The sequence below is a fragment of the Chlamydotis macqueenii genome, chromosome 7 (genome assembly GCF_036417535.1).
Source record: "Chlamydotis macqueenii isolate bChlMac1 chromosome 7, bChlMac1.mat, whole genome shotgun sequence".
NCBI lineage: Eukaryota > Metazoa > Chordata > Aves > Otidiformes > Otididae > Chlamydotis > Chlamydotis macqueenii.
The window spans coordinates 11,011,267-11,025,477 of NC_141562.1; the positions used below are offsets into that span (position 1 = coordinate 11,011,267).

General features: G+C 38.5%; 1 protein-coding gene across 1 annotated transcript in view; it reads left to right on the forward strand.

Moving 5' to 3' along the window:
- CABCOCO1 (ciliary associated calcium binding coiled-coil 1) overlaps positions 1-11,960 on the forward strand; it is a 46,018-nt gene extending 34,058 nt beyond the window's left edge. Inside the window, exons 6-8 of the mRNA XM_010129286.2 lie at positions 7,746-7,868; positions 8,293-8,433; positions 11,250-11,960. Coding sequence (XP_010127588.2) covers positions 7,746-7,868; positions 8,293-8,433; positions 11,250-11,327 — 342 coding nt within the window. The 3' untranslated portion in view covers positions 11,328-11,960. The remainder of the gene's footprint in view (positions 1-7,745; positions 7,869-8,292; positions 8,434-11,249) is intronic.
- Positions 11,961-14,211: the final 2,251 nt, after the last annotated feature.

Here is a 14,211-nt window from a genome sequence, read left to right on the forward strand (position 1 = left end):
TCCACAGGACAAATTGTTGTTTTAACAGAAACTTACACACTCAGGCTAAGACTTTGTTTTAGGTTTAATAACAAAGAACACAAGCTCTCCATTTTTATGTGCCCATATATCCTGAAAAGTTTTATAATGTAGCATATTTTTAAAAATCTATATTGTAGTTTTTAAATTGTGTGAGCAATTTTTTTTTTCCTCTTAGCTTAGAATCAATATTCTGTAGGTTGTTGGGGTTTTTTTAATGCAACCTTTTAAATCTTAGAGCAGCCTTTTTTTCCGTAGCATCAGCTAGGGGTGGATCAATATAGACAAAGCCTGTTCGCATCTAATGCACCTGACGGCCGAGAGGGGTTCAGGGAGAGCTTGTTCCTTTGTCGGCTGGTGGTGTGGGAATGCACAGAGTATGGAGGGGCTTGGCCGTGACCAGTCTTGCATGGAGAAAATGCTGGTTTTGGAGGAAACAGCTAGGAAGGGAAGGCTGTTCAAGAGTGGCAGCAAACACGGCAGGTAGTGGGACCTCTGTCCAACCTGTGGCAGTGGTTACGCATCAGTGTATCAACAGTAAAAGATTATTTTTCTGCTGTCAGACGTTTTCAGCAGGAGCTCCCAATTGCTTCTCGAAGCATTATTGTTTCAAAAGTTTATTTTAATTTTCCTAGGTTTTTGGGGGATCTACTTGGTGCCTTTCTTTCACATACATGATACTCAAGTTTAGAGAAAGCCTACAGGCTGTCCTTAATGAACTCAGAGAAGTTTGGTGGGGTTACACGCAGCTCCCTAGACGCATGCCCGCTCGAACTGGTGCGTAGAGAGCGTGAGACATGCCAGAGATAGACATGCATGCTGGAGACAGGCATGTCTACATCAGCATTTCTTTGGCAGTCTTGGGGCTGACCTGAAGCGCTGTGAAGCAGGAATATTGGTGAGACATATCTGCATCTCGGATGTAACATGAGGACAAACCAGCCCAGGATAGTGCCAGCAGCCGGCTGACTTTCACCATACGTATGCAGAGCTGCAGGAGGAGCGCATGGCGCTGTTAATCCGTGCTGAGTTTCTGCAGTGATCCTTTGAATAAAAAAGGGAATATTTTGTATTTCCCAGCACCAGGCGAAGTGGGGAGCCTGAGTGAGGAATCCAGCTTTCCTAGGATCCCTGTATAGTCAATGGGAGAGGGAGCAGGCTGTGCTTGCTGTGGTGCGGGGCAGGTATATCAAGCAATTGTTAGGTTCTTAATTTATCTTGGTTGCTCTGACTGTCTCGCAGGAGATACAGTCTTCTTTGCACTTACTACAAGAAGAGGTTTAGGGGGTTGACAAAGCTCTTAAAGCAGGTGTGGTGAATGCCATCTCCCTAAGCAATTGAGTTCTTGTAGGCCATTTTGTTTCCAAAGGCACATGCTCTCATGCAAATTGATTTTTCTGAGGGTATGAGGCTGCAGCAAGTCTTTATAAAAGGTGTGGAGCCTTCTGCCAGAAAAAGGTACCAAAATGCAACTGGCCAGTATGCTTTCACATTTTTATCATAATGTTTTGTTGTCAGCATCCATATTGGATCTTTCCTGATTAAATGATTTGGAAAAAGAGATGTGCGACAAGGAAATGTGCAGCTCTGGCCTGACAATGTGTATGCCACCAAAATATTAGACTGCTTGTTGTGCATTGGGTTCAACAGAGCCTACTTTTATGGTTTTCTGATGTGATCATATGAGTAATTTTTAAAAGCCTTGCTTTTTTTTAGTATTTGTAGATCCAACTAGGTGGCTACTGTGGGAAAGGTTCTTGTGTTGGGTTTTTTTTGTTGTTGTTGGGTTTTTTTTTTAATGGCTTTAGATCCCTGTTGAGTGTAACTGTACAGCCAGAATAGGAGCTGGCTCCTCTTTGCTTCTTTGATGGGTGCCCTTGAAGTGGAAAGGGGGGCTGGCACTTTGAAGAGTCCTGACATGCAAGAGTTGCACTTTCAGGTAGTAAAAAATCAAAATCCCTGACCCATTCTCAAAATCTGTATGCATTGTTTTTAAAAGGGTTGTGTTAACCTTGGGCCTTTAAAATGGTGAGACAGATCCCAAAAAATCATGAGACTTGCTTAAATTGACCATTCCAAGGTGAATCATTTAGTGATGTGTCCTCAGCATGAAAGTCAACTGGGAAGGTTTTTTTTGATGTCTCTTATTTTGTCTTTCTAAATAATTGGAATTGGCAGCAATAATTTGAAGCTTGGTAAAAGCAGAAGTAGATGACTACAGCCCCGTAAAATCAGTATTAATTTTTTTCTTGTATGTTAGGATATTCTTACAGAATCTAGGTATTAAGGACATTCTGCATTAAAGTATCTCTAGAGAGGAAGGCTTTGGTTGTTTTTGTAGAAGCACCCTTTTCTACTCAGTCAAGCATTAAAATTGGCAGCAGTTCCTGGAGAAGCAAGAAAATCCTGGTTGTTGCCCTCATATAGTTACTGAAAACAGTAAGAGGATATGTAAAAGCTTTAACTCCAAGGAAAAATATTTATAACTGTGACAGTGTGTTTCCGTAGAGTAATTTATGGGCAAAATGTAGGAAAGGAGGAACACAAGCTATAAATAATATTCCGTATGTAAACATAATGGCAGTAGCAAATTCTTTTTATTTAAAAATTAATATTGATGTTCATTAATATAAATTACCACATTTCAGATGACTCTGATGTCCTTGAGGCCAAATGTCACTGACTGATTTACAGCTTCCTGGGGGGAGGAGTAGATCCTGTTTTGTCAATGTAGGCACCAAATTGCTTCAGATGGCTATTTTGGACTAGATTAATTACTGATGTATTGTCAACAAAGTTGATTCACATCTCAGCTCAGAAACATGGAAAACTCTTTTTAAAACCTATTAACTTGAATTCTGAAATGCAGAAAACAGTGCATAAAGTATACCTTTGACTTACTGAACTTTTGTCTCATTTAAGGAATAGTGGTTTGAAAACTCCTGCCTAGGAACATGCACGCAGAATTTCCATGTGCATCATTAGCAACTGGGGAACATACTTCAGAGGCCAAGTTTAGTCCCTCATTGATCTTAATCTTATTTTAAATATTAATACAAATGCGTACAGTAAGGGCGTTCAGAAAGGAGCTCTGCTGTCTTAGTCACACCGCGCAGATCACATGTCTGGATTAAGTTTTTGAGTATTTCATAATATCCTTCGGTCCTTTGGACCTCATGGGTAGTGCTGCTGCAAAACAGGGTGGCAAATGTATTTGTAAAGCAATCAGCAGCTTCCTAGAAACCTCCTCAGCTGTGAGAACACTGGTGGGCAATGCCTTAGAAGGTAAGTAGGGAGGATTTGTTGTGTTTGCATATGCTGGCAGGCTAAAAAGGGGGGAAAAAAACCCGAGGTAGGCTGGTTGGAGTCTGTGAGACAGTGCATCTCTGTCCACTAGTTATTCATTCAAATCTAACCACATGAATTACAGGCAGCTAACAAACCGTATCTTGTAAATGCCTTTTATTCCAGCAACTGAAATTCGGTGCATTTGTAGGTTTGCAGCTGGGCATGCTTAGCGTGAATGGCAAACTAATGTAAATCCTGTATTAAATGTTGGGGTTCATAGCAAATCTCACATATGATCATGTGTGAGAGAGAAGTCTGTAGCGTAAGATCCTACAACATACCGTTAGAAACTACACAGATGATAGAATATTCAGAATAACACACAAAGAACACCTTTTTAAAAATGCATCTGTCATTCATATGAAATCAAATCCACGTCCATTGAAAGGTTTTGGAAGATGTTACAAGGCTTTAGAAATGGTCCATGCTGAACATGGGATATTTTTCCAATCCTTATAAATAATTATTTTGCTACGTTTGGTAAGATTAGCCACAGAGAATTTATGTAAAGACTCTGTGGAGAGGAGTACAGAATTTCAGATAATATTAAGCTGAAAAGGTGGTTTTAAAATGTTTCTATGATACAAAAGCCTTGTATCAAAGATGCAAATGCACCACCCCCTCAGTCTCTTTTCTCATTTGTGAAATAAATAAGCACAAACTATAAATTCTAATTTTCAGCAAGTCTGTTAGTAAGTCCAAACTGACCTTGACCTTAGCTTTGCTAATTTCCAAACTCTGATATTTATTCCCCAAGTAGATTGTTTCCCTTCCTACCACATACATAAATACTGCAAACCTTTCCAGTGACTTGAATTAGAGTGTAAGTAAATAGCTGGTTTTAATCTACATAACATTTTGAGAGCAGACGTTCTGTGCTGTGACTATTAAGACATACCCAGCAGCCATTTGTATAATACTAAAACCTCTTACATATATTATTAACAGTAATGCTATCAGCCAGGGCTTGTTTTATGCCACAGAAACTTAAATAATAAAATACAGTGTGGATAAAATCTGCAATAATAGTAACTTAAGCAAAATTAATTCAAGTAACAGATAACATCTGGGGGAAAATGTAATGGTATATTGGTAAGTTATGCAAAGCTAATTTTATAATAACTACCACATCTGTGGAACTCGTTTATTAGAACGCTTTACCAATCTTCTTTCCTGCCCTTATTCTGTTTTAGAAATGTTCCTGTACACTGTTTTATTGTCTTTGCTCTGCCTACATTTGTAAAAACGTAATTTGCTAGCTCTCAACAGCAGGAAAAGTATGTGGGTTTATATACAGAACAACATGACACTTTTTGTACTTACCTCTCTTTATGCACTCTTTTACTAGAAAGAATTCCTGGGAAAAACTGTGGCATGGGGCTGTACATTGGGAACAACGCTTGAACACCAGCGACCGTTCTCAGCTGCGGCTGTGCTGGGACCTGGCGCAGCTAGGGTGGGAAAGTGAAGGCGAAGCTGAACGGTATTTCCCACATGAACCTCTGCGGGATGTTAGAGCAGCCTCCAGCCTGCTCCAACTTCTCCAGACTCAAGTGGCCTTTTGGCACCTCCCCACACCTAGGAATTAGTTAGAATATCGCATTTAACTTCTGCTCCCTCCAGCCTATTTCAGAGCTTCCCGTTATCTGCAGCTGACACTGATGTGCCCTCTACATTTGTGTGACTGCCTTACGGTTTCTTTATTTTTGAATTCTCATGGACCTATTGGACTGCAGTTTGCAGGAAAATATTGCCAATTAACTTTAAGGCATTATCATCTTGCCAAACTGTTTCTCGCATTTCGATAGTTATATTGATTCAAGAGGACACTCTGAGTAATACATCTTTGTCATAGTGAATAATGCTCACATAATGACAAATCTTCAGGAATTAAAAAAAAGGAGGATGAATTTTTTAATGTAGGTCAGTGGAAGTAATTCACCATAAATTTACTCAGACTTCAGAAACCAGCAGCATTTTTAAAGCCACTGTAACTGTATAAAACTTACTGTGTCTCCTTCTCTGTTTTTAAATAGATTTTACTACAGAGCCATTGGTGCTATTAAACATGAGGTTTTGTTCAAAGGAAATACAAAGACTTAATTGTATTTTTTAAAGGAAAGTATTGCATCAGAAGGATTCATTTAAATACATTTGTTGGCTTCGGGCTCTCACCACAATTCATTCGTTCTAATTTTCCCCTGGCCTTGTTAAGAATACAATGTATAGGAAGGAGCAATGCAGAGTGGCATTTTTAGGTCACTATATTTTGGCTGTAAACTGTAGTACTGCTCATAAACTTATTATTACTAAACAAAATACTTCATATTCTACGTTGAAGTTTCGCAGTCTTTAAAAAAAAACTTTTGGCTGAACGTTAAGACTATTATGGCTCATTAAAGAGACTAGTTCTGCTGTAATTTAGTTATTTCTTAATGATCCAAGGGTTATTATTAGACACGGAACAGATGAGTAAAGAAAGGCTCTCTTTAAAAGGACGCAGTGAAGTAAAAACATTATTCTAAACCAGAACCTCTGAAAATCTAACCCATGCTACAAAAATTTATTTGATCAACTAGGAATTTATTTTAAAAACTGGTCTAGTTTTTTTACATTATTTCATTTTTTGACATTTGGATGGAGGGAATAAATAGAATAATGATTTAATCTAAATCAAGAAAGTGTTTTGAGTGAGTAGTTGACTAACTAACCAAAAAATGTTATTTTAAAGAAGCAGAAAGTAATTGTGAATTCTCATCCCATTCAGCTAATATTTTAAATAAGAAAATATAAGATAAGAAATCAGAGAAAATGGAAATATTTGATAAATCAAAAGAGCTCTAGTTTAGAAAAAAAAAATCAAATTTGAAAACAAAGCTTCTTTTTATTTTAGAAATAATAACATTTAGCTCAACTTCAGGGTTTTTCATTTTGATGCAAAACCTCAGCTTTCTGACTATTCCTTTTGTGAGTCTGCAGGCACCAGCATAGTGCTGTGAAATTTGAATCACAAGTGATACAAGAAAATGCTTCTACAACATCTGATTTTCTCCTCACTTAAAATCTGGAAATCTTTCTGTCAGACCTTTGGGTTCTTGTAAACATGGGCTAATACAGTCTGCCTTTTTTAGGAGGGTCACACATAACAGGGAATCTTGAAGGTAATGACAGAGTCCAAATGTAATTTCTGAAAAGCTTTTGGGACTACAAAAGATATTTTAGTGCAATAAAGTACAATGCCTAGGTCTCACCGTTTATTTTCAATTTTTGCTGTCACTTTTGCAAATGTATAGCACCTTTAATAATTTTCGCATGTTTAACTGTAGCAAGTAACTAAATAAAGCAAATATCGACCTAGCAATGATTTCAAAGCATGAGGAAATTAATTAATGGGAGCTGCAGTTACCCTGATGTGAGCTGATGACTGACACCCTCCAAGCAAACCCTGTTTGTGATAGCTGACAGAGCTGGAACATCCGCCTGCTGTTCTTGGTGGGCACTTCCCGTTGCAGAGGCCCCAAACAGGCCATGTTAGTGTTACATCCTGCTCCTCGCTCGTTCAAAAACGCCTTTTGTCACCCTGTTTGGTGTGTACGTTCTGCCATCCATTTTCTAAAAAAAAAAACACAAACCACAAAACCTTATCCCTTTAGAGGACTCGGGGCCTTCTGTGTTGCCGGCGAGAGCCCAAGCGAGGACTGAGTGCTGCATCCAGCTGCTCTGAGAGGGGAGAGCCATTTCCTTGTCCGAACATTCCCGGAGCCGCAACTCTCACACCAGTAGAATACCAGCGTGGTTCCTGTGCTCACAGGAAAGAGAAGCGGGAGCAAGTTGATGAAGCAGCAAAACTTGGACCGTTAGCAGTTCTTAAATGATAGTTAGGTATTAAAATATTTTTCTTAGGGCTTTACTTGATGCAGTGTTGCTCCAGCTTGACTCCGGCTGACTCCTTTTGAAAGAATACCACAGTGGTCAGCTAGGCCCTTTAATTCCAAAATGCAACAAGGTCCCTGCTCAGAAATGACAAATTTGCATTGGGAAGAGTGCATGTTACCCAAGCTGTGTGTTTCCTAAACTTAATTATCCACATGAGTATGAAGCTGTAGTGCTATGAAATTATGAAAATCGTCTGTTCTTTCCAAGTATTGTAAAGAGGGCCCCTTGAGATGCAGCTAGAAATTAAAGCTGATCTGTAATCATTTTCAGTATGCTTTCCAGTTCTGAGCACCTGGATGGTAACAAAAAAGGTATTGTTAAAGGTATTGGTTTTTGTTGTTTGCCAGCCATTTCATTTCCATTTAAAAAATCTGCGATAAACCTCTGAGCAATAATTAAACCTGAATTACTTTTTATTTTCTCTTTTTTTTTAATACTGCCAGTATGTGATTGAACTTGCCCAGCCTGCAGTTCCCTGCTTCCCTGCTCTGCTGGAAGAAGGCACACCTTCAGATACCGATTCATCGCTCATAATACCACCAACAGCTGCAGAGGGAGAGTCTAAGGTATAGAGTTTTGTTCCCTTTTTTTTTTTTTTTTTTTTTAAAAAAAATAAAAAAAAAGCAGCTGTTTTTCTATGAGTCTTCTACCTCATTTATTCCCATTGGAGGCCAGTCACTAACCATATTTATTCCCCAGAATATGGCATGCATTCTCTTCTAAGATTGAATGAAGTTGCTTTTATTGCATTAATCAGTCAACAAGAGGACATTTGAGTCAGCATCTCTGGGTTCTCGCTCCATGCTGCTTCATAACCTGAGGATCTGCCTGGCCTGGGCAGTGAGAGACAGTGATGGTCTCTGTCAGAGCAGGAGGTCTCAAAAGCAGACTTCATCTATTGTTGCATGTCTTTGGGCTGACACTGTTTGGTCTTGTAGAAAGCAGGAGGATGTTCCAACTCACATATTTCTCGTGGTTCCTTGTTGCCAGGGGTCTGATCAAGAGGGTTACCTGAAAGACCCCTGTCCAGAGGTAGAGTCCTTGGAGGCAGATGCTGCAGCTGGTGTCACTGCTGAAGATCAGAAGTCTGCAGTGGGTGAAATCCCAAGTGAAATTATTGGCAACCTTGAGGTACTATTACTAGAAAGTTATTCAGTAATTCTGTCTATGGTTAATTAGCTAGCTCAGCCTTAATGAATATAAACTGTGTTCATGCTAAAGCTGGCAAAAAGCACATCCATATGCTGTAAAAATGTGAATTAGGCTCTATAAATAACTCTAGTTTAGTCAGCTTACATGTGATAAGACAAAAAATCTTCAGTATTACAACAACATGTACCTTCAGCATTACTATGTGTTAAGAAACATAGGCCAAATCCTGCTCTCAGTGATGTCAGAATTCCTTTGCAGGGTTTCAGGATCAGCTGCTGTGATGGAGCATATGCAATGTGTGCTTAAAATAAGTTGTTAGATGCATCTATGTTACACACCCTTCAATCTTTGTAAGAAATAACACATTTATGCCAATTCTAGACTTCATTTGGTAGGTGCATAACTGTACAAGAGCTGTCTTAATGAAGCAGGTCAGATTTCAGTATGTGGTCTGCAGACTCTGAGTAGTCTGTGAGTTCTTTCTGTGGAGTTAATGAAAGGGAAGGAAGCTGTTGTCAGTGGACTTCACATTTGTTGTAGAGTGATGTGCTTCTCTACAGGGAGGTCTATAAATTGAAACATGTGGAAAGCCAGCAGAGTAGATCATTGTTATTTTGTAAACTGCTCTTTCAAGCCTAGGAAATTATTGAAAGCAAACCAGCTAGAACTCAGTTCTACCCAGGAATGGGTGGAATTTGGTCTTGTTTGCAACAACCAGGTGGCATTAGGCAATTTAAACTTTCGATGCAGCGCATTGGACACGGTTGACCAAGCAGCAGTTTATTAAATATCTAATATTGTCTGAAAATAGTGTGATAGTTGTGAATTGCTTTACATGGATTATGTATCAGTGGGGAATATAAATTGGAATAACGATGCCATCATTAGATCGACCTATTTGATTTCATACTCCATTTCAACATGTCTTTAGAAACAGGAGGGAATCTGGCCTATGTTGTCTTATTCCTGTCCCTACCTACAGAGAAAAAAAAAAAAATGAAATGCCTGGTTTTCACTTGACCTTGATTTCATTAGCATCAGTGCCAAGAGCTTTTTTTCTTTACAAAACCTGCACAGATTAGAAAAACGCCTTTTTCTTCTTCTTCTTTTGCAACTCTGGTTATATACACAGGAAACAATTTCCTTTTAGTTTTTACAAGTCCTCCACTTTTTCTTCTTCTTTTGCAACTCTGGTTATATACACAGAAAACAATTTCCTTTTAGTTTTTACAAGTCCTCCATCAATGTATCACTTGATTTCTCAGTTTGTTGACCTCTGCAGTAATCTTATCATTAGATTTTTACCTGATATGTGGCCAAACTCGTATCATTTTGTTGTGATGTGTGAACTGTGATTTCATAATCTGCATTATGTCTCCAGGGCACATGAGGCATCTCTCACTTTAGTTGAGTCTAGAAAATAACTTTCAGTCTGAAATCACAGTGCTGACGCTCGGTGATCACAACAGCAGCCATAGTGAGTATGGTGGCAGCTGATTTTCACTGAAGATAAAATCAGAGGGACATAAAAAGTGAAGAAAAGGCAGCTGAGGTGGCTGGGAGAGGAGTAGCGGGGAAGATCACTGTCCCACAGCAAAACAGCTAAGTGTACGTATAATGTAAAGGGACAGGGACATATTTGTTGATACTTGAGGATGGATTGAAGATGGTGAAGGCCATCTCTAAAAATACAAAGTTGATACAGAAATTCCAGCTTCTTTATGGTAATCTGAGCTACTGAGAGCTTTGAAAACATTTTAGCTGTGGTTCTGCATTGATAGGTTGCAGTTTAGCACTAGTAGGGACTTCTAGGACTGGCAAGCCAAAAAGTTCCTAACATGGCAAGTTACTGCAAGTTCTTCTGGACCAAATCCATTCACTTTATCAAAATTCCATGAAGTCCATGAAGAATGTGACTCCAAGTTTTGGATCAGTTTATGTGGAGTCTGTAAAGGACCTTTGAGCCCGTTCCAGTTGTTCTAACAAAACTTTGCAAATCCTGGAAAGACTATCCTGGTACTCCTTCCACTTCTCATGTATTTTTGCGGTGATGAACGCTGATATTGAGAAATATACACAAATTCCCCATAAACCCTCAGGATTTGTGGCCTTTTTTTCCAGTGATCTCACATTGCCAAATGCTATAGAATTAAAGGATCCTGCACACTATCACTGCCAAAGATTTCACTAAAATATGTCGCAACTCATGTACCCTCCCCACCAATGTTACATTGCAAATTAAACACTTGATGTCCACAGCAGCCTGGCTTTCCAGAGTGAGATACACGTTCATAATTGTGTTTGTGATTGAGAAAGACAAGCAACATCACAGAAATATGGCTTTTTATTGTTCATTTTCAGTACTGCTTTTGAATTCCAGCAATGTTTCAATAAAATGTATTACATTGGAGAACAAACATCTGCAGCAAAGGAAAACAGTGGCAACATCCAAATCCCGAAGCAATTTTTCTGATTTGGTGTTTATTGGTAAAGGCTGTCTGAGAATACAGGCAAATTAGCCTATCTCCCAAGACAAGTTTACAGGAGAAATGGCTGTCCCAGCTCCCTTCCTGCTCATGGCAGTCGTACCATGCATCGGCGTTGCGCGCAGTAATATGATAAAGTGTTATCACGTAAGTACAGGCTGAAACACCGTTATGTCTGCAAAACAGGAAGGTGTGTAGGATAATGTCTGCTTTGCTGCACTACAGCGTGTCAAAGCCACAAAGACAATGTGCAGCCTAAGATAGCTCCATCATAACCACTTTTTTTTCTTCTTCTGATTTTCTTTACAGGCAGAGATAAATGAAAAGCTGCAAATGCAAGAAGCAGTGTATACTTTGAGAACTGAAAAATTAGAAAGTCCTAAATAGCTAGATAAGAAAGGTGATGTCGAATTTTACAGAAATTGGACAGCAGGAGATGGCGCGCACAGAAGACTGGCTCCCTGCTTGAACGTAATTACTTTTGTATAAAGGAAAATGGTTCTGTTAACATTTACCTAGAAATAGTTCCTCATATTTGCTGTGTTCTGACAGTGTTGTTATTTAGTTTAGACTTAAGTAGAAGATTATGAACTGAAGGATATGTAATTAAAACACGTTGAAGTTCAGTTTATTTCTGAAGAGAAATCCTAATTAAAAAAAAAAAAAAATCACTGTAGTTTCATTCTCTTTCCTCTTTCCAGTTGTGACATATTTAACAGTTTCACTTTACACCTATGGTTTTTTTCAGGAAATTTTGCTAGAAAGAGAGAAAACATCATTTTGAGGCACTGCAGACATAATAAGGAGAGAATTTAATAATGTGTAATTACACGCTATTCACTGTAGTTATTCATTAATAATATGTATGTTATTTCATTTTTAATTGCTTCCTGAGCTTTAAAATAAGTTTAATATCTTACAGTTCTTTATTTCCACCATATTAAAATTGCATAAATGAAGAGTTTGCACTTTTACAGCATTCCCAAGAAGAGTTCCTTTTGATTTCAGTGGAAATTTTTCTGGAATGCATGTAACCTTTCATCTGAGAATGTTTCCATATTTTGTCAGACATTATAGAAATGTTCCAAACTCAGAAGGAACCTAACTGAATAAATAACCTCAGAAGAACCGGTTTAACATCTACGTTTCAAAATCGCAGCCTGTACTAATTGTTGCATTACAGAACTCAGTGCCCTAGAAAGCATCTTGACTACAAGTTGTGCTTTCAAGCGTAAAGGCTGGATTGGATTACATGTTTAATGGAATATTTGAGAAATAGAATGTTTTATTCATTACAGCCTCGTATTTGTTTCCCATTAAGTAAAAAGTTAGGTTTTGTTTCGTTTCATACTCGTTTTTTATGGTGATAATGAAAAAAGTTTGCAAGCCTGACTCAGCCCAGTCAAAAAAAAAGAAAATAGCTTGAAACAGTTTCCCTAAAAGCTCTTGTTCGGTGCTGCCAGCTGTGCTGGGAGCCGAGCGCAGGGCCGGGAGGGGCATCGCCTGCCCGCAGCTAAGGGCAGCGTCCGGTACCGGCCTCTGGGCGCCTCTTCAGAGCGCATCTCGGATGGGGCACGGAACTCCTGTAAAGCAATGGTTTGAAGTTTTAGGTGGGCAGAGTATTTTACTTGGTCTATGCATCAAGAAAAATGCTTCCCCTGGTACACAGTCAGAAGTGAGCTCTGTAACGATTCACTTCCAAGTTTTCTTGATTGCTCTTTCCAGCACTGGCCAGCAAATTAGTGAGAGCTTCCTTTCAGCTGTTAAAAGCTAACTGTTCTGCTTTAAACACTGAAGGAATTCATGAGGAATTATTAGTGTTACCATTAAAAAAAAAAAAATCTTTTAAAAGTTTTTTAAAATTGTTAAGATTTCCTGGTTATATTCTTTGCTGTCTTATTGCTTTGAAATGTGATTTTTTTTGTTATCAAAACTTTCTGAAATCAAAACACCCTTTATTTTGATACATCAATTCATCTCCCAAGACATTATGCTAATGTCACAAGTTTCCCTGGTTTTGAACTCAAAGGTGAGAACAGATCTTCTGAAGAGAGCTGTCCGTATGAAAAAAAAAAAGAGTATTTTAAATACTTTTTAGTGAAAATGTGTTATTGGCAATTTAGCATTGTTTAGCACTTCTGACTTGAATCTGAAGACTACAACATTCCTGCTATAGTACTAAGCAGAAAGGGACTATGATTTATGTTAAGACCAGCACTAAACAAAGGCTTTTGCCTATATCTCTTCCTCCCTCTCCCAGATTTTGTAGAACCTCTGGGAAATTTTAAGTGCTTTGAAGATGAGAAATTGTATATGAACATCAAGTATTACTGCAATGATTTGTTAGCATTCAGTCTTAGTACATATGCATAACAGCTGAGGTATTGCAGAAATCCAAAGTGAAGTTCAAATCCCACAAACTGTATTTGTAACTATCTTCCTGCTGAACTAAATAATGCTTCCAATAAAAATAGCCCCAGGGATTTTTTGGGAGCGGGAGGGAGGATGGTTTGGAGGCTGAAGAAGGCAAGATGAGTAAAAGGTAGACATAACGTCTCTGAGCAGTCAGAGTGCGTGTTCTGACACAGCATACGAACATCAAACTGAAGAATCCTTTAATGTCTTCAGAATGTTAATATGAAATGCAAAACGTCATGCTTTGGATAGATGGGTAGGAACAAAATGTTCAGATGCAATATGGTGCATTAAGAACAGTCTCCATTCTGCATTCCTGGCTTTTCCATGGGTTTAAATCAGGCTTGTTGTTTCTCAGGTCTCTTGTGTCATGTTGAGTTACTGCTGTAGTCATCTCTAAAAATAATTATACTGTCATTCCTGGGACCTATACTTGAGGCTTTGGTATAACAATCTTTGAATATTTCCTTTATAATATGCACTTAACATAGTTCCTAACAAGTTCCAACCCTACGGAGGGTTCAGTTTAAATCGGACAGGTCTTGCAGAAAGGACAGAAAGAGGTGTTATGTTCTACTTTGTCTGCCAGAGAAATGGTGGTTTTCCAGGGGACAGAGAAAAGATGAAACACTACAGTTTTTCCTATACAAGGTACAATATTGATGCTTTTTAGTGTCTTTATGATAAAATCCTGGTCTTCATTAGGATTTTATAATGAGACAGTGAACAATTAGTAAATATCCTTTAGTGAAAGAAAAGCTCTATTTTCAGGCAGTGCTTTCCTGTGTTATACTGACAGAGTGATGGAAGTTTAGAAGAGATGGAAAGCAGTTTTTCTAGTAAGAAGCTGGCTTGG